This window comes from Fusarium redolens, assembly GCF_020744475.1.
Source record: "Fusarium redolens strain MPI-CAGE-AT-0023 chromosome Unknown BKA55scaffold_11, whole genome shotgun sequence".
NCBI lineage: Eukaryota > Fungi > Ascomycota > Sordariomycetes > Hypocreales > Nectriaceae > Fusarium > Fusarium redolens.
In genome coordinates, this window is record NW_025763674.1 from 982,619 (window position 1) to 1,001,309 (window position 18,691).

An 18,691-nucleotide genomic window follows, 5' to 3' on the forward strand; every position below is an offset into this window, starting at 1 on the left:
GCGATTCGTGCCGTATCGCGACTTGGCACAAAAAACCAAAGATATCTTTTTCTAGCAACACACAAACAGCTTTCGGCGCATCCATATTCCCCTTACAAAAGAGCCATAGAGAAGCGATTGTCTATGAGATATTACATGAAGGATCAAAATCAAACTCAACATTAGCCAAAACCGCTCTATGAGACCCTTAGATCGACTGAATTCTCCAAGAACACGAGTTTAGGAGCCAATTTTCAAAGCCTTCCAACTAATCTATGCCTGTCATTGCTTGAGTTTGGTAATTGCGATATTCGTATTGCGAGCTGGGGGATTTCAATTTTCGCGATTCACAGACCAACGCTTACCGACGACGGACACCTTGCTCAACTTGGGCCTTTATCCGAGCCACGCCGCAGTGGTGCCTGAGACCTCGACATGCCAAGAACAAAAGTTACGAAGTCCTTTTCATTCTTATTTTTACGCGGAAATGGCCACGAGGGTTTCGAAAGAGATTCTGAATCAATCGAGAGATGAAATTGGCTTGGCTAGCTTGGGAACATGTAGGAAGAACAAACTGTGTGCACCAACATCACACATGAATCCCCGACAGCCAGGAGTCGACGTTCGATATCACTTGACGTTAGATGGGAATGCGGCCGCAATCGACCTAATCCTGATAAACCCGCTCTACCCCATATCCAGTTAAAACAACTCTAACCAAAGACAACAGCCAAAATGACCATCCCTTGATCTTCTACAGCAGCGTTGAATTAGCGTGGGATTTCTACCCGCGTGAAATTGCGCCTTTGCCGCAGCCTAGGCTCACATAGGACAGCAATGCGATGGCCGGGCGAGAAACCCCTGGAGCTTAACGCTTGGCATACACGATATGTCCATGCTAAAAAGAAGCCACAATCCCGTCGATCTTCAACCTTATCTACCAGCTCCTTATGCGAGACCCCTGATTTACTATGGGTCCTCAAGAATTCGAACTCAGGTCGGTGGTTACTCTCACCAATGATCCAGATGGTGAGCCTCGTCGACCACGGCAATCTTCGAGCTTAGCAAAGGACAAGCAAGTCCTTCGTTATTACAAACGCTCATTATGGATCTTCGGGTTCTATCTCCTTATTCTCGTCCTGCCGTGGATCTTTACCTGTGTTTTGATGATTAGGCCTATCGACAAGGAATCATACTTCAACCAGGCGGGATCAATAACCCCCCGAAACGTGGACAATTGGTACAGATCGCGAGTTGCTCTCAGCTCTCTCACTGCAATCTCAAGTGTTATTGGACTCCCAATAGTTTCTGGCCTCCTCGCTCATGGCGCGGTTGTCTATACCCAGCGTCGAAACGCAGACCAGAAATTGAGCGTCTTGCAGCTGTTTACGCTGGCGGATAGAGAATGGCTTAACCCTCAATATCTCTTCAAACCTCCAAGCAAGTTCAAGAGTACAGAAAGATCACTGTATCTCTGGCTGGCGACTTTTCTCATCCTGGTCAGTAAGTCCAGACTACACCCTGATCCTTCACCTTAAATCCCCCATGCTGACCTTTTCTGAACAGCCGCCATCCAGCCGCCTATTCAAGCCATCCTAGTCCGAGACGAAAGAATCAGCGTTGTGACGTGCAAAGGGCATCCCGCGAGGGACAACGATCACGATTCAGGAGCTTGTAAATATCCTTTCAAGGATCTGGATACCCAGGTCATTGCGCGGGACGCGGAGCCCATCGATCTGAACTTCTGTCCACAAGACGTTGTCGTCAAGAAGACCAGCCAGAAGCTACTCAGCTCCGCCAATAACGATATCCAAACCAACTTATGGCCTGATGAGGCTTCCATTGGAGAAGACCCAAACTACTACATGAACAATAGGCGGACTCTTGAGTGGTACTACGAAAAGTCGACATACGATAAAGGCAAACGACTATATTATGCGTCTTCTGTCGCCAACGGTACCGCCACTGGAGTTTATCGGCATCACGCAGTCAGGATGGACTCCAAGGCAAAGTGTTACTTATCCAAAGATTTACCGAAAGAGTGCAAAGGAGACAAACCATTCGCGCCATCTTTCTCCGAGGGCTGGCTGAATGTCGAAATTTGTGCTGAGGGAAGTTATGACACTGTGGCTTGGAACACAAGTCGAGACAAACAAGAACATAACGAGACTTTGTGGTTGTCTATGAAATGGGATATTCCTGAAAGTGAAGACAGCTACGGAGTTTATCGCAACAATGATAGCTACGTCCTCAGATGCGATAGCGTTTCAAGAAGAGGGTGGTTCCAGCTCCCGAATGACGCAAATGGCGGAAAGCCTGGACCCTTACGTGATGAGTGGCCTTCCTGGCGAGAACTCAAGTACGAGTTCAACGATTATTATATCGATAGCCCTCAGTGGGATCGCAAATTTCCAGGTGACAGGTATCCAGCAGCAGAGTACGTACCCATCCAGCTACAATGTCCCCTTTTCCGTCCCTGGCTAACCACTTATCACTGACTAGAATCTCGGACGAAGAACTGAAAGATTATCGTGATCAATCAAGCTACACCTACCAGGTCCCCCCTGTGCCTGGTCCACTCATGACGGTGGCTCTGGCTATGTTTGGAAATTCATCGTTCTTTCAAGCAGCCAGGGATGCTGATCGTGACACTTACAACCAGACCATCAATAACATCTGCGAGAACTCGTTGTTTCCAATGCTTGGAATGATGCAGCGTAATTACGATCTGGGCTGGTGCAGCCGTTCTGTAAGATATCGTAACAATACGCCGAGAATGCAGGACGTCATTTACAATTACTTCAACGGCCTCAAGAATGAAGAGGCCACCGCACAAGCGCTCGAAAAGGCCATGTTCTTTGCGAATGAAGCCCTTCTCACCACCGCCGCCTCGCTATCCCAGAACCGCCCCATCTTCTATAACCCGGGAACTACAGTCATGAAGCCAAAGAAGGACTTGGCGGCGATGGTAACTGTCACTACACTGATAGGTCTCCAGGTTGTGGCACTTTGCGCGCTGATGTGGTTCATCCGGCGTGCTCCTACGTGGACGGGGACTCTTGATGCAGATGCCCTGGCGCAGATTGGAGGTCAGCTGAAGGAATTGGGAGAGCCTAGGCCAGATTTGAAGCAGATAAATGGTATTGTGGGAGTTGATGAGACTCGATACCATGCTGAGGTGTCATCGGTGAGATTGTCGTCGGGGCAAGATGTTGCTTCGCAGTCAGGGTCTATACATCTGACTCTTGGAGGAGAGGGATTGGTCAACAGAGGTGTGATGACGAGGTTGCAAGCAAATACAACTACTGTGGTTCAAGCGTAGTGCATATATTTACCAATCGAGCTTGAAGCGGTCGAGACTCCGTTTCGGCAGCTGTTCCTTAATCCTACTGTCAGTGGATCCAATAATTCCATTCAAGATGAATGTTTGTTTTGCATTCGCGAGAGCAGAATCCCACTGGAGAATTGCGTAGCATATGGCGAACACAATCACCAGAGCGGAAGATAGAAAATGACTGAACGCGAGAAACTGAAGGGGAAACTCTTGGTTTGGCAATTGAACACTGAGTTGAAGGATCCTGAGATCAAAGTGATATGGGTTTACCTCCTCTGATACCTCACTGCTCGCCCGATATAGATATGAGGAAGAAAGTGTCGCCCTCTCCTCGAAGCACAATGACTTTTCTCTTCAAATGAATGAATGACTAAATGCACACTCATTCAGGACCATGACCTTGTACCTCAGATGATCATCATATCCCTTTCGTAGCATTCTGGTACTGGCGGCGACAAACACCTGCCTGTTTGGTGTTGGGATACTATGGATAGTTTGTCGTCGTCAGGCAAACTTGGCAAAGGGGACACAAACCTTTCAATTAACTGGTTAGGATTGGTCGTTGGAATCTCCCCTCGCCCTCATTGGTCAAATGGTGAGTAGTTGTTTTCCGATATGTCGGCCGGGGATGGCATTACTTTGATTTTCAGCCAAGCAGAAAAGAGCTTGAAGCTCTCGTACAGATTCAAAGGGATCTCCAGGCCGATAACTGGAGCTTTGACATGCTCACAGTTTCGGAACCTCAACTGTAGTGATATCGTCCAAGGATCAAATTAGATCTTTGCTAGGAGGTGGCTTGCTGCTAACAGCCATTTACCCTGTGGCAATTTTCACTAATCTAGCCCGACCTCTTGGTAGTTCCTCTGAGCAATCCCCGACTCGCCACCTGGTTCTCTCAAACGTTGAAGTCGAGAGTCCAGGATCAGCAACGGCAGTTTCCCTTCATTCGTTCGACTGATGGAGTGACAGAGTTTGTCAAGACTCAATTGCTCTTGTTCTGAATGTGTTTCAGGAAATTATAGCCAATGAGCAACTTTGTATCTCTCGGTGATGGCTCTTCCGTCACAAACCTGAGACATTTGTTCACCTACCCGTGTTAATGCCTGCTGACTGATTGACAGGTTGAGACGCCAACCATCTACGCTCTGACAGGGCATGCACCAGACCCCTGTCGATCGAAGAAGCATAAACCCAACCTTAACTTTTTGGAGAGAAAAGTCTCCAGTTGAAAGTCGAGATCTGAAACTCAGCCTTGATCTTTATCAGTTGTCTCTTATAGTTTCATCGGCTCCGCTTGTTCTGTTCTCTCGTCGGAGACTTGCAAGCTCGAAGCTCTGACACTTCATCCCTGCAAGAATTGAACGGATGAAAAAGAGCCCAGCTTGGCGTTCCAACTTCCGGGGACATGTTGCATTCTACCACGCCAGATCGGTATTATGAGACATTGCATTACGCTTTCGTATGGTATCGTCATAGGGCTAGCTCCGGCCTCTGATGTTGCCGGTGACAAGGGGTCCTTCATGGCGGTTTTGACATTCTCGGCCAGCACGGCTCTGGGGATGAAATGGGTCCGATCAAGAAACAACATTGAATCTGAGCTGACAATGTTTGCAGCAAGCTTTTCTATAAAGATAGGGAAGGACTCCCGCTGAAATAATTCGATTCTTCATCTCACAATCATCATCCAGTCCATCCTTCCAATTACCAGTCATTTCCTAAAGAGGTGAGTCTTGAACACTTCTTGACTAAACAACAAGTTTACTAACACTGAACTCCTTAGCTGTGCTCTTGTCGGCTTTCATTCCTTCCACCGTTTCGCCCTTAGAGCTGTGCTCAAAACTCTCATATACCCATTTGATATTTACTGTCCAACTCCAACACTCACTCACTCAACAACACACAACCAAAACAAAAACCATCTTCTCAATCCTTTCAAGATGAAGTTCTCCGCCTTCTTTGTTATCGCCTCTGCTGCGTTTGCCACCGCCGCTCCCGGTGTTTTCACTTTCTCTAAAGAGCGCGCTGCTCTCAACGAGAGTGCACCCGGCCGCGACCGTGAGGACGGACGTGCTGATCTGCGCGAGCCTGGCCGAGAGGAGGGCCGTGAAGGCGACCGTGAGGATGACCGAGAGGACCGAGAGGACCGAGAGGACCGTGCTGGCCGTGGTCGCCAGGATGATCGTCTCAACCGTGGCGGCCTTGCCTTCAGCCAAGTTGACCTCAACTACCTCCTTAGGGTCAACCAGCTCAACCTTGGCAAGCTCCAGGTCCTCAGCCAGCGAAACAACTTCAACGTCGTCGTCTTCCAAGATCTCTTCGCCTCTCGAGACTTCAGCCTCCAGTCTCTTCTCCAGCTCCAGCAACTCTCCACCATGCTTGCTATTGCCGAGACTGGTATCTTTGACCAGTTTGAGCTGTCTCGACTGGACCTTGGTAACCTGAACCTTGGACTTATTAATGGAATTGCTGGTCTCAACCTGGCACAGTTCATCGATGCTGCTCTGAAGCCCCAGATCACTATTATCTCTAAAGAGGGCAAGTGAACTACTCGAGCTTATTGTTTTCTCAAAAGCTAACTCTTCAATAGTCAACAACAACATCATCATTGCCAAGTAAGGATGCTGGGAGTCTACTCGATGAGGGGGCAGGTACTCCTGAATATGGGCAGGCTTCGGGTCAAGCCATACCCTTCATGTGTAATGAACTATCATCTTCAGGAAAGGATTAGGACTGGGCTCGCTATCTCATGGTCACTGGATGACTTGAAGGCGAGGGTACTATATAATGAATGAATCTAATGTTTCAAGTACTTTGAGTTGTCTATGATATTTCGTGAGACCCTTACCTCACTAGAGTGATCAGTAAACCTTTTATGATGATACATATCTCCCTTCCGATACATGCCTGAACCAGTTGTATTACTCGAATCTTGGTGTAGCCCTTCTTCCGTTCAACTCTTCGGAGGAACTATGCCTCTCCAAACTTGGTTCACTTTCTTGTTCCGTCTTTTGCTTAACATTATCTAAAGGCATTTCCGAGATAGATGCGTTGTGCTTCGGATCAGTTCCGCTGCCGCTCTTTATGTATCCAACAGCACTTCGCATCGGGTGCTTGTCTTTGATAAGTCGGAGGAGTGGCCTCAAAGTTGGGACACTTGCCGCCATGATGACTACGTTCTGCTCAATTCTTGTTCATGTTAACTCGAGTCTCGTTTGGATAGACAGAGAAAATACTTACAGGCCCCAGATGATCAAAGTTACAACGTTATACACTATAGCGGTCAGTTTGATGTCCAAAATAGCGTGGCGCTGTTCACCTACATGGGTCTGTTCTATCGTTGAACGTATCCAAGTATGTTGCTTTGATGATGGTGAAAATCGCAGAGAGAAATGTCAACCCCAACATGAAAGTAATCTCCAATTTCTCCTGCAGCTTAAGTTGCAGTTTCCAGAAAGCGTGTATAGGTACGATCGCAAGGACGAGATCGGTAAAGACAGTGAAACTGCTGACGACATAGGACGTGTAGTTGAAGACGTGCGGACTCCAGCATTCTCCTTTTGCTGACTGATCCCACAGCATCTTGGTCGGTCGGCACTGAACAAAGATGATGACTACTGATGCTAAGGCCAGGATTATCTGGATAGCTACGACAACGCGGAGGAATCGACGGGAGATGGTTTTCGTTTTGCCGACGAGTCGTTCGATGAGGATCACGATGGCCACGTTGGGAAGACTGTAGGCCATGATATTAAAGGCTAGACATGTATGAGCGATGGCACTGGTAACTGGAAAGCGTTGTACTTGCGATAGCCGATCACCTGAAGAACCTTTGTCTTGACCATTCTTTGAGCTCCTCCAGGTTCAGAAGCAACAGCTGCTGTGTGACGTCCCAAGCCAAGATCCGCAGAAGTTTGTACCAGAGCAGACGCAACGATACTACCAACCAAAGAGAATACAATCATCAAGTCATCCCAGCCAGGCCGACGAAATATAAAGGCTGTTGTAAAGAGCTTGGTCAGCACGGTGATGATGGCCATTCCGGTGAAGATCCATGCTATCAGGCAGAGTTTGGTCTGTTTTGAATCGGTTGAAACATTATTTGAATCCATTAAAAGAGCAAAAAAACTATTAATTGTAGAGAATCATGAGAATCAGATGAAGAGCAAAGACAATGAATCGAAAATCAATTGTCAATGTAGCCTTAATACCCAATTTTGGGACTTTCTTTTCAGGGACATTTTGTCACTCCTGTTATGGCCTGACCTTGCAAAATGCCTGCAATTGTCAAACCAACAGTCCAACAAAAGAAAATCCAAACATGAAGAGATATAATGCACCAACAGACAAACACGTTGAAGGTTGTTGGTTGCGAAGAAAACCCCTGCAGTTAGAGATGTCGCTCCGGATATGTCGAGTTGATCCACTGGGGACGGGGGACAATACATTGTAACAACCAACAACATGCGCATATTAGTCACCCGAGGGATTGGTTATGCAAGTTCTAGGGGGGGCCATGTATCTCAACTGAACTGGGATGAGCAAATATGACTCAAGAAATTGCTGCCGATCCATATTTCTTGATTCAATCGAATGATGAGAGTTTGGGTTCTTGGTTGCACTAACTGTCAAGAACATTATAGATATGATGCTATCACTGCATTTCTTGGTTTGCAGTCTACCAATGAGAAACAACCCTTTATTCTAGACCGTTTTATCTTATACGAGACAAAGCGGCCCATGGCGTGGTTTTGGGACAAACACTGGTTTTCTGCAGATGAACAAACAGGGGTTAAACATGTTGGTTCCAGGATATATCACATTTCACAGATTTGAACGTTACAATTGGTTTGCCGTTCCGCTTTTTATCTCCTCTAATAGCAGGTCATATGCAAACGTACCATGAGCCTGTAGCTTGCGGACGAAGCATAAGGATAGATCCTCCCCGAGTGATTAAAAGATCCTTGAATCGCCACACCAACGGAATTGATTCCCCAGCTCACCCTTTTCTCTCTTTTCCCTGCTACCAACAACATGGTACCCTCGGATATCATCAAACGCATGCAGGATGCGGCTGCATCACATGACAAGCAGGAGCTTGGGGCCAGAGAGACTCTTCTCGACCTCAACCGCCAACTTCTCGCCGAGTTAGAAACTCCAACTGATTTTATACAGCGTATTTGGTTTGCAACTGTGCGCAGCACTTTACTGACCAGTGCCCTGTTGCTGATTTAAGTAGGCTTCTCTGGGTGGTTGTCTTGAAGTAGCAGCCAACAAGAAAATCTTTCAACTTCTGCGAGAAGCCGAGAATGGGCTCACCACCGAAACACTCTCTGAGAAGACCGGCATCGCTGGGCCCTTGCTGAAGCGTTTCATGAGACATTTTGTCGCTCATAAAGTTGTCCGTTTCTCCAAGTCTACAGGCTGGCACGCCACAGCGCTTTCCAACACACTCGCACTGGAGAATTACCAGCATAGCATATCTTTTTGTCAACGTGCAGCAGCAAAGTCATTCTGCCACTTCCCGGAACACTTTAAGCAGGCCAACTATCAGCACCCTGGACTAACAGACGGTCCTTACCAATATGCTCATAACTCGTCATTGCCTTTCTTCGACTGGCTGGCAGCAAATCCTCCTTTTGTCAACTTATTTGGATCCTTCATGTCTGTGTATAGAGCTGGAAACACAGACTGGTGGACTTTCTACCCTGTTGAAGAGCGTCTCTCTTCTGGCTTTGATAAGACCATCAGTGATGTGCTTCTTGTTGACGTAGGAGGTGGCCGTGGCCATGACCTGTTATCTTTCTCAAATGGTACTAAACCACCAGGCCGGTTGATACTCCAGGATCTTCCAGAAGTCATAGCAGATGTGACCGAGAAATCAGCCTTTGAGACCCAAACACACGACTTCTTCACTCCCCAACAAGTTCAACACGCACGAACCTATTTCTTGCACTCTATTCTACACGATTGGAGAGCCGAGAATGGAGTGCAGATTCTCAAGAACCTGAAGCCGGCACTGAAACCTGGGTATTCCAAAGTTCTCATCAACGAGATAGTTTTGTCTGAGGAGAACCCTTCTGTGCCTGCTACGAGTATGGATATGATGATGCTGGGACATATTGGCGGGGCCTGTGAGCGTACCGAAGAGGCTTTTAGAGCGATTGTGACAGAGGCAGGACTTGAAGTTGTTGATATTTACTCCAATGCTGCTTCTCCAGAGAGTGTCATTGAAGTCATGCTACCTTGTTCCGACAGGACACTTGAAGAGAGAAAACTCTAAGAACTCATATTTCGTATTGAATTGCTGCAGTTCCTGGATGTCTAGATTAGTTTTATTTTTGACAGTGCTGACATAATAGAAGTGAGATTTAAATCTTTGCCTGACAATGCTTCTTTCCTTCCTATGACAGCAAGTGACAGCAGAGACACGACCCTGTGCCAACATGTCTCTTCAAAGCTCTTGATAATAGATGTTTGGCCAACAAGTAAGACGAATGAGTGTAGAGTAACTGCATAGTGGGTGAGCCAATAGGAAGATATTCAAGTTGCTGTCAGCCAAACATTCCTCGGCCTATCATAAGCTCAATGAGCGTCAGGGAACACAAATACTGTACGTACATAACAGAGTAACTACGGAAGGCTCGGTAAGTCAATCAGATTACGAGGGTTCTTTAATAAGCGCAGTAATAGCATAATCATTGACTCCGAGTTGTCCGCTAAGCGAAAGATAGAGTTTGCAACGGCGTCGAAAAGCCATACAGATCGACTATCCACCAAGGAGATTACAGTATTTCGACTAGGATATCCCAGCATAGCGTTTTTTTTTTCAAATGACATTACTATGCTCCCTAGTTTAGAGTTTCCATTGACAGCCGTGCTCTTCGGCAGTTGAGCATTGACTGGGGTTAGTTAGCCCATCTCGTATTACAGCTTAGACCACCAATTAAAATATATAATGCCTCTACAGCCCCTGACTTACGGTTGAGAGAATCAGCAATCGACTCAAAATGTTGTTCAAACAACTGCTCGCTTTTGGAGCTCTCGCCAACGGTCTGGCTACCCGTCAGGAGAAGCCAATTTGGCTGACACTCCCACCCACGCCAGAATTGCCAACACCTATCAACTACAGGACAACTCCAATCAACAATGTTTCTCTCTGGATGCAGGAGTACAACAAGAAACCAGATGCTATTCCTATCGTTATGGATCATGGTGGTCTAGGTTACTCTGCATACTTTGGATCCGTCATCTCTCGTCTTATTAAGCACGGATACTATGTCATCGCCTTAGATCGTCGAGGCCACGGTCGCTCAACTTTCAACAAGAACGATGTCTTTACCTATGAAGGATTTGCTCAAGATACCAATGATCTACTGAAGCGCCATGGTATATTCGAGTACAACGTCGTTGGCTGGTCTGATGGTGCTATCACAACTCTCGCTGCACTCATCGACCCTGTCATGTCAGAACCCATCAAGAAGGCATTTATCTTTGGAGGATCAGCCAACCCCGAGCAGACCAACTCCACATTCTCAAGCACAGAAATCTTCTCGGAGTTTGTCTCTCGCTGCCGTACTGAGTATGGCCAGCTACAGCCTCACGCCAACTTCACTCTCTTTGGCAGCAAGGTCGCCACGATGGAGGCTACACTTCCCCAGTTCACGGATGAGCAGCTTGGATCTATCGATGGACCGAGAGTTATTGTTGTTGGGGCTGAGCATGAGGAAGCTGTAAACAGGGATGTACCGGAGAAGTTGCACAAGGCTATCAATGGTAGTCACATCGAGATCTTGACTGGAGTGAGTCACTTTGCGCCGCTTCAGGATCCTGATCAGTTCACAAAGGCTGTTGAGGAGTGGTTTGAAACACCAATCCCCTGATTCTAGAGGTCAATTATACTGCAGCAGTAGTTTAGAAACGGAAAGGAGGTGTGAGCAGACTTCTCTCTTCATGTATATATATGCATATTCAATACATAGCAATATGAGAATTACCTCATTCTGGTCGAGCTGTTGCATCTAAACTTGTCATGATGCCAAGAGCAATTCTGTGAACACGGGATTGTTCCTCATGTTATGATCGTGAATTTTAATCTCATGATACATTAAATCTACATACGAGGTATTCTCAACTCAATCATACAAGCCGTCATTGCAAAGCTGATATCCATTCCCAACCTCTTCGCCAAAACACCCATTCTCATTACAACATCACACCAACACACCATCTCACTTAACCGACAACAGCAGTCTGCCGTCTCGCTTGGCTGTTACCACCAGCCTTCTTCTGAGTACCAGGTCGTGCGAGCGTGTACTTGGCGAACGCCCTCGCGAGAGCCTTCTTGCAACTAACTTTCTGGCTACCCACGAAGCTGTCCACTGTGACGGCGATGGCGCGGTCGATGTCTTGTGATGAGCAGTATTCTGAGAGGCGCATGCGGCAGAAAGCTTCGCTGATGCGGATGATGGCTTCAAGATGTCGCACCTAAGATTGTTAGTATTTGGTGCTGTGTAGACATGGCAGGTGAAGACTTACTGTAATGGGATAGGCGCCAGTCGCAAGAGACTCTCGTCTCATGTCTGCAAAGAGTCGTGCAATCTTGTCCTCATCGATATGGTAGAGTTTTGGTGAACAATGCTCTCGTGCGTAGAGGATATACTTCCTTAGCAACTCTTGAGGGATATCACCCTCAGCCTTTCGAGCCCCGTTGGTGGCTTGTGTCTCAGCTTGGGTGTCATGCTCAACCTCCATCGAGTCCTGCTCAGTTTGGCTGAGAGGGTGACTTCGGCTATGTGATCCGACGATGAATCGGGCAAGACGCTCATCCTCTTCAGGCTCAACAGTGTCTCGCACCACACACAGGATGTCGAAACGCGACAAGATAGGTTCTGTCAACTCGACATTGGCAGAGAAAGGAGCAGTGGAGTTGTATCGTCCACCGATAGGATTGGCGGCAGCAATGACACCACATCGAGCTTGCAGGGTGGTGACAATACCGGCCTTGGAGATGGAGATGGTCTGCTGTTCCATGGCTTCGTGGATAGATGTTCGATCTTGGTCGTTCATCTTGTCAAACTCGTCAATGAGACAAGTTCCACGATCAGCCAACACCAGAGCACCACCTTCCAATGTCCATTCACTGGTGAGAGGATCTCTTCGGACACTGGCCGTCAAACCAACAGCACTGGCACCTTGCCCTGTAGCAAACACAGCTCGGTGGGCTGTCTTCTCGGCATACTTGAGAACCTGGGACTTAGCTGTACCAGGATCACCGAGGAGAAGCACGTTGATGTCGCCGCGGAGGTGATGAGCACCCTTGGTGACCTTCGCAACGCCGCCGAAAAGCGACAAAGCCACGGCGGTCTTGATGTCAGTATGTCCGTAGATACTGGGTGCTATCGAGTTGATAATCTTGTCCACGATGTTAGGGTCGCGGGATAGCTTGCGAATTGTGTGCTCATCTTCCTCAGTCATTCGGAAACCAGCCAGCTGGTCATGAGACTTGACAACGTTGTTTGCCTCAAGGATTGTAGCAAAAACAGGGAAGCCATTGCGGTTGTTGAGCTGAGCATCATAGTTGTTGCGGTAGATTCCAGTCACTTCAATCTCCTCACCGGGCTTGGCCTTGTCAATGAGATCCCAGAGAAGGATAACCTCGCGAGATCGTGGCAATCGACCGGCAGGTACTGTTCCAGGAGATTCTTGGAGTGTGAGTTTCTGGTAATTTCGGTAGACGGTCTTCTCGGAGTTGAGAGTGAAAGGACCCCGCGACTGGCAACTTTGGCAAAATGTGATCTTGACTTCAACGTTTGACTCTTGCTGGAAAGGTCCAAGAGTCACACCACACTTGCTGCAGTCGAACTTGACGTACTTGAGCTGAGGGAAGACACCCGATCGTCGGGTAACGACACCGCTGACTCGAACAAGACAGTTGAGATGAGACTGGCGGAGTTGTCGAAGTGTGTAGTGTACAGGCAGATCGAAGATACGAACGTGAATCTCGGCGTGAATGCGCTCGTAATCGGGGTAGTGAAGCAGAACAACGTCCATGGCAACCTCGTCAAACAACTTGATCATCTCTTGAGGCGCATTGGCCAAGAAGTAAGCCAGAATGGCCTTGCTTTCGGAGAGGTGTTCGTATGAGACCTCAAGAGACTCGGCGTTGATCTCACCGAGTGTTCGAATTCGGTTGCCATACACGGATGAACCAGAGCTATCGGTGTAGGATGTGAGGAAAGCCTTGAACTCGCGTCTGATGGTTCGTTGGACTGAGGGCTGCGACACCCACTCGGTAAGGTTGGAAGCCTTGACATCAGCAAGTGCTTCGAGGGAGAGTTCCTCGGCCATGATGTCGGTGTCCATAAGGTCGTCGGGATCTTCATCGTAATGGTGACGGCGACGCCGGGGCTGAGCTGTGAGATCAATATCGCCATCATCTTCATCGCCATCGAGATAAATATTAGGCATTTCCCGTCTGACAGCCTGATCTCTTCGGTTGAGCTGAGCTTCTAGCCGACGTCGATCGGCAAGGTTCATCTCGTCATAATCACCCTCATCGTCAATACCAATGCCTTCGTACATGTCATTCTCTCTATCTTGGTAATCGGCCTCGTAGCCTTCACGGAACAGATCGACGTCGTCTTCTGCCATTTCGTCGAGCTCATCAATATCGTCTTGGATCTGGGCCTCTTCCTCGATGTCATCATCGTCCTCGACACCATGTGCCATGCTGAACTCTGCAGGGGGTGAAGAAGGCATGGGACTTGAGCCGAAGCCTGCTGGTGAAGGGCCATCGCTTCCTCCTGTTCGTGATCGCTTTCTATTCGGACGAGCCGAAGATGGGTGTAGCGGGGAACTTGAAGTGGTCAGCTTTTTTTATTTTCTCGGATAGTGGTGAGTTACGCCCTGGGAAGACAAACCTCATGGTTGCAACTCTTCAAAGATATCTAGATTTGGTGATATCGTGATAGAGTATCTGAGTAATTCTGAAGACCAAAAGTTCGGTTTGAACTGAAAGTGTCACGATTGAGGGGCTCAATTTGTGGTGATGGTTGGAAGGGAAACGACAGCATGAAAGTGGGTGCAGTTGACAAGGGGTAATCTCGCGTATCAAGGCGCGACTTGACGCATTAATTGATTGGTACTGACGCGCCACGCGTAAAGTGGTTTCCTTAGAGCGACAGAATTACTCGACCTATGCCTCACCATAAGGCCACTGAGTATCGCTCGCGTTATTATAACACCTTACAAGCTTCGCAACCTCCAACTCGAGCTGTACTGTCGCACTGTCGATAGCTTACCCTTCTCCTCATCTTGTACTTGTACAAGTATCAAACCTTGCATCACCCATCAATTCTGACAAATCCGTCATCCGATCATTTAATTGCCACCTTTCATCTGTTTCTTTGTTTTCCACATTTATCTTCAATACTCGAGAACTTACGATTTAATCCATCGCAATCATGTCTGCAGACGCTCCCTCGGCCTCTGCGCCCGCGCAAGATGCGCCTCAACAGCAATCTCGAGGGCGCAAGGATAGTTTTTCTGGAAAATCGCAAACTTCGGAGACATCGCAAACTGCTGCCGAGTAGGATGCCAATTACTCTGAACCTGTGATTGTACTCTAACAATTCTTAGGTTTATTCGATCTCAGGAAGCTCTTGAAGCTGATGCCCGCGAGGCTCTGCCTTACGTATGTTTCCACTCTTCTCCCAATCGTGGCATGCGCTTACGATTCTCTAGAGCATTGATACATGCACCAAAATCCTCGGCCCTCTGCGACAAGCTGTCTTCGCCTGCTTGACTTGCAATCCTCCCCCAGCGAAAGAAGGCGACGACTGGACCCCCGCAGGTGTCTGCTATGCCTGTTCCATTCAATGTCACGGTGAACACACCCTCGTCGAGATATTCCAGAAGCGCAACTTCACATGTGACTGCGGTACCAAGCGAATTCCTTCAACAAGCCCATGCACTCTTCGATTGAACGAAGCCACCAACACTCGAGGCGGGGTTCACTGCGAGGAGCCCGACGTGAACAACAAGTACAATCACAACTTCCGCAATAGATTCTGCGGTTGTGAGTGCGACTATGATCCATTCCAACAGAAGGGTACAATGTTCCAGTGTCTGGGTCTGGGAACAACTGAAACAGGTGGATGCGGCGAAGACTGGTATCATCCAGGATGTCTTGTTGGCATGGGACCTAACTGGTTCGAGATGATGGAGAAGCCTAAAAAGGCGACTAAAGAGAATGCTGGCGAAGGCAAGCTGATGACGATCACCGAGGGTAACGAAGAGGGGCAACAGAATTCTGCTGAGAAGCCTGGAGAGACGAACGGTACTGCCCACCCTGCTGCTGAGGAAGACGATGACGATGAAGACGTCCCCATGCCTCCTGGATTTCCCGAGGAAGATGCCTTCGAAGCCTTCCTCTGTTACAAGTGTGTTGAAGCGCATCCCTGGATCAAGCGCTACGCTGGTACTTCAGGCTTTCTTCCAGCAGTCTTCGTTAACCAAGCCGACCCCAAGACAAAGGTCGAGGCTGGCCCTGTCAAAGAGGAGTCTTCTGCTACTACTGGGCAAACCCCTACCAACGAGCCCGCTCAGGACTCACGAAAGCGCAAGGCCGAAGATGATGCCGAGGAGTCTACAGAAGCTAAGCGTGTCAAGAGCGAGTCCCTACCTGAAGATGCAAAGCCCGCGGAGACATCATCAACAGATACACTCCCATGTAAGCTGAACAACCTCCCTCCTGCCCCCCAGAGCCAGTTCTCGCTTTTCATGAAGGAAGACTTCCGCGATGCCTTCTGCCGCTGCTCATCCTGTTATCCCAACCTCAACCCTCACCCTCAACTCCTGGAAGAGGAAGAAGTCTATGAACCACCTCTGTCCGACAATGGCTCCCAAGCAGGCGGCAACGGTGGTGGTTCACATGGTAGTGGCAGTCTTCTCGAGCGTGGTGAGAGCGCACTTCGCAACGTCGACCGCGTGCGGGCCATTGAGGGTGTTATGGCGTACAACCACCTTAAGGAGCGACTCAAGCCATTCTTCCAGCAGTTCGCTGAGAGCGGGCAAGCCATTGGTGCTGAAGATATCAAAGCATACTTTGCCAAGCTGAGAGGTGATGAGCAGGGTATGCAGGAGGCAGCTGCTGGAGCCAAGGATGGTGAGGGAGGTGATAACGGTGATGGCGATCAGCGAAAGGAGCAGAGCGGTTATTAACCATTTGGATGTGGGACATGAACATGATATTGATGCTATAAGGGTGAGCGGGGAGTTGACCGGACTGGATACACGGTTGGGTTGTTTGGTGTAAGAGTAGTGTACAGTACAGGCGGCATACCATAATTTGATACCGGAAATGGGGTTACAAAAGATAGTCCGAGACAATATTTGATTGAAATACAGTCTCTCTTTTTAAGTCTCTAGCTATGGTCATAACCACATACATATTGGGCATTTTGAACTAAGCAAAATACCACTTCATTCATTCATCATGAGTCCCAACTCTCAAGCAAGCCGACATGACCTTTTTCTAATACATAAAATCCATTTATTCCTATAGTACATATCCATTCATGTCTTGGGTATCGCTAAATCAAAACATTGCCATTTTTTCAAGTCGTCTCCGTGCCCTTCAAAACGCCCCCTTACTGCCCCGTCGACCCCGTACTTGACGCCGCACTTGACGGACGAGGTGGAAGCGCAGGTACACCATGCGAAGCCCCCGAGTCCTCTCTCTGCATCGGAATACCTCCCATCATGCCCATCCCAATCCCCATACCCGGCAGCGGCAGCTGAGGCGGCGGACCTTGCCCATCACTATCCTCCGCCTGACTGTCCAGCTGCTCCTGCGCCGCCTTAAGGTCCAGTTCGTGCAGCCTTTGCTTTTCAGCGGGGTCGATAATATCATCATCGTCACTCCAGTAAGGATCATCATCGTCGAGTTCAGGCATAGCCATGCGCTTCCAGAACCGCAGTTCCTGACGATGCGCCTTCTCATCGACGAGCTTGTTCCAGCGACCTTCATCCTCGTCGTACTTGCGCCGGTACTCGCGAAGGCTTTCGTTGGCGCGACCTGCGTGCGCTTGCATCTGCCAGATCTGTTCGCGGAGACGGGCGTTCTCGTCCCGTGCCTCGGCGAGTTGCTTGCGGTAGGAGCGGTGCCAGGCTGCTACGTCGCTGACGTGCTTGGTCTTGTACTCGTGGAATTGTCGAAGGAGGTTTGCCATGGCGTTGGCGTATTGCGAGAGGAGTTTGGCGTTGGCGTCACGGCTGAACTTTGCCTTTTCGAGGGATTCTGTGAGGAGGGATACGAGAGCGTCGATGTTTTGTTCTTGGCCTGGCATTTGTTAGCTGTGATTCAGTGGGTGTAAGATCGGGCACATACCATTTATATCATCGGCCGCATTTTCAATGACTTGTGAATTGCTGACCCCCTGTGCCCTCGCCCTGTTCCTCACTCTTCCCAAACCATTAACAATATCCTCTGTAACTCTTCGGTTCTCTGCAAGTTGGCGGCTAAGTTCCTCAACCATACCATAGATGTAGTTAAGTTCAGCCTGGTGGCCCGCAGGCGTAGGAACAGGCATCCCAGCAGCCATGTTCGTCCCATTCATACCATTCATCATAGCGATCTGCTGCTGCTGCCACTGATGCTGCGGTTGCGGGGAGTACTGCTGTTGCTGCTGCTGTTGGTACTGTTGTTGCTGGTGGTGACGCGTCGTAGACGTTGGAGATGGCGCAGGCGCGGGAGAAGAAGGTGAGGATAGAGATGGATCGTGGGGGTTCGGGCTTGGAGGCGCTTGAAAGCTCATGTCTTGTCCACTCGGGAACCTGGGTCTCGAGCGTTTGGAGGATGGTGTTGGTTGTCTTTAGCCTTGTTTGTGGATGGAGCTAGATGCTTGATTTGGTATAGCCTAGCGGTTCTCCCCCTCAGCGTTGCGACACTTCACCAGCATTCGGAGGGGCGCAAAATTATTTTACCGATAACGGTGGACCTTGATTGACAACGATTGAAGAAAACCCCTGAACAAAAGATTGATAGAAAATGGAGTCATTTTATAAGACGAGTAATAAACAAACTCAATTGATTATATCTAGGAATGACCTAACTTTAAAACATGGACCCTTATATCCAGGAACATGCCATGGCACGTACTATGCAAAAGTAAGATCACTCATACTGGCAAGCTCATTTGATTGTCTCTTGTTTTGATCATTGACTTTTTGTATCCTTTTACATTTCTCATAACTTCAGCCAGATTGAACTCAATCCGTCAACGTAGTCTTCATGAGAAGTCATCTAAGCGAGTGACTGCTGAGCAAGGTAGCGACCGTCACTACTATAAGAAAGGAAAGCTGTATAAAATCTCAGGT

General features: G+C 48.5%; 8 protein-coding genes across 8 annotated transcripts; 5 read left to right on the top strand and 3 right to left on the bottom strand.

Annotated features, from left to right (window-relative positions):
* The first annotated feature begins 818 nt into the window (after positions 1-818).
* On the top strand, positions 819-3,380 carry BKA55DRAFT_82830 (uncharacterized protein). The gene is made up of 3 exons (XM_046201645.1): positions 819-1,482; positions 1,546-2,416; positions 2,482-3,380. The coding sequence occupies exons 1-3, from the start codon at positions 951-953 to the stop codon at positions 3,299-3,301; spliced, it is 2,223 nt and encodes a 740-aa protein (XP_046047564.1). The 5' UTR covers positions 819-950; the 3' UTR covers positions 3,302-3,380.
* A 1,724-nt stretch (positions 3,381-5,104) lies between these two features.
* Positions 5,105-6,112, top strand: BKA55DRAFT_82838 (uncharacterized protein). Its single transcript, XM_046201646.1, has 2 exons — positions 5,105-5,848; positions 5,901-6,112. Exons 1-2 carry the CDS (start codon positions 5,251-5,253, stop codon positions 5,927-5,929), a joined length of 627 nt encoding a protein of 208 aa, XP_046047565.1. The 5' UTR covers positions 5,105-5,250; the 3' UTR covers positions 5,930-6,112.
* A 119-nt stretch (positions 6,113-6,231) lies between these two features.
* BKA55DRAFT_541249 (uncharacterized protein) lies at positions 6,232-7,350 on the bottom strand (the record flags this gene model as incomplete). Its single annotated transcript, XM_046190359.1, has 4 exons — positions 6,232-6,499; positions 6,551-6,584; positions 6,634-7,046; positions 7,115-7,350. 4 exons carry the CDS (start codon positions 7,348-7,350, stop codon positions 6,232-6,234), a joined length of 951 nt encoding a protein of 316 aa, XP_046047566.1.
* Positions 7,351-8,169: 819 nt separating this feature from the next.
* Positions 8,170-9,593, top strand: BKA55DRAFT_664993 (S-adenosyl-L-methionine-dependent methyltransferase; the record flags this gene model as incomplete). Its single annotated transcript, XM_046197729.1, has 2 exons — positions 8,170-8,503; positions 8,550-9,593. The coding sequence occupies exons 1-2, from the start codon at positions 8,345-8,347 to the stop codon at positions 9,591-9,593; spliced, it is 1,203 nt and encodes a 400-aa protein (XP_046047567.1). The 5' UTR covers positions 8,170-8,344.
* A 711-nt stretch (positions 9,594-10,304) lies between these two features.
* BKA55DRAFT_573695 (Alpha/Beta hydrolase protein) lies at positions 10,305-11,322 on the top strand. The gene has a single exon (XM_046193230.1). It carries the CDS (start codon positions 10,321-10,323, stop codon positions 11,191-11,193), a length of 873 nt encoding a protein of 290 aa, XP_046047568.1. The 5' UTR covers positions 10,305-10,320; the 3' UTR covers positions 11,194-11,322.
* Positions 11,307-14,392, bottom strand: BKA55DRAFT_573696 (MCM2/3/5 family-domain-containing protein). Its single transcript, XM_046193231.1, has 3 exons — positions 14,233-14,392; positions 11,849-14,168; positions 11,307-11,797 (listed from the first exon to the last, which is right to left on the bottom strand). Exons 1-3 carry the CDS (start codon positions 14,235-14,237, stop codon positions 11,546-11,548), a joined length of 2,577 nt encoding a protein of 858 aa, XP_046047569.1. The 5' UTR covers positions 14,238-14,392; the 3' UTR covers positions 11,307-11,545.
* Positions 14,393-14,633: 241 nt separating this feature from the next.
* BKA55DRAFT_647321 (putative zinc finger in N-recognin-domain-containing protein) lies at positions 14,634-16,712 on the top strand. The gene is made up of 3 exons (XM_046197226.1): positions 14,634-14,900; positions 14,951-15,005; positions 15,056-16,712. Exons 1-3 carry the CDS (start codon positions 14,776-14,778, stop codon positions 16,532-16,534), a joined length of 1,659 nt encoding a protein of 552 aa, XP_046047570.1. The 5' UTR covers positions 14,634-14,775; the 3' UTR covers positions 16,535-16,712.
* A 250-nt stretch (positions 16,713-16,962) lies between these two features.
* BKA55DRAFT_541254 (uncharacterized protein) lies at positions 16,963-18,129 on the bottom strand (the record flags this gene model as incomplete). Its single annotated transcript, XM_046190360.1, has 2 exons — positions 16,963-17,654; positions 17,703-18,129. The coding sequence occupies 2 exons, from the start codon at positions 18,127-18,129 to the stop codon at positions 16,963-16,965; spliced, it is 1,119 nt and encodes a 372-aa protein (XP_046047571.1).
* Positions 18,130-18,691: the final 562 nt, after the last annotated feature.

Excerpts from the sequence above, each read along its gene's own strand:
- BKA55DRAFT_82830 (XM_046201645.1), top strand. The coding sequence starts at position 951 with ATGGGTCCTCAAGAATTCGAACTCAGGTCGGTGGTTACTCTCACCAAT. Across the intron at positions 1,483-1,545 it reads GACTTTTCTCATCCTGGTCA|CCGCCATCCAGCCGCCTATT; the intron begins GTAAGTCCAGAC and ends TTTTCTGAACAG. Across the intron at positions 2,417-2,481 it reads GACAGGTATCCAGCAGCAGA|AATCTCGGACGAAGAACTGA; the intron begins GTACGTACCCAT and ends ATCACTGACTAG.
- BKA55DRAFT_82838 (XM_046201646.1), top strand. The coding sequence starts at position 5,251 with ATGAAGTTCTCCGCCTTCTTTGTTATCGCCTCTGCTGCGTTTGCCACC. Across the intron at positions 5,849-5,900 it reads CACTATTATCTCTAAAGAGG|TCAACAACAACATCATCATT; the intron begins GCAAGTGAACTA and ends ACTCTTCAATAG.
- BKA55DRAFT_573695 (XM_046193230.1), top strand. The coding sequence starts at position 10,321 with ATGTTGTTCAAACAACTGCTCGCTTTTGGAGCTCTCGCCAACGGTCTG.
- BKA55DRAFT_573696 (XM_046193231.1), bottom strand. Across the intron at positions 11,798-11,848 it reads CTGGCGCCTATCCCATTACA|GTGCGACATCTTGAAGCCAT; the intron begins GTAAGTCTTCAC and ends TAACAATCTTAG.
- BKA55DRAFT_647321 (XM_046197226.1), top strand. The coding sequence starts at position 14,776 with ATGTCTGCAGACGCTCCCTCGGCCTCTGCGCCCGCGCAAGATGCGCCT. Across the intron at positions 14,901-14,950 it reads ACATCGCAAACTGCTGCCGA|GTTTATTCGATCTCAGGAAG; the intron begins GTAGGATGCCAA and ends AACAATTCTTAG. Across the intron at positions 15,006-15,055 it reads CCCGCGAGGCTCTGCCTTAC|AGCATTGATACATGCACCAA; the intron begins GTATGTTTCCAC and ends ACGATTCTCTAG.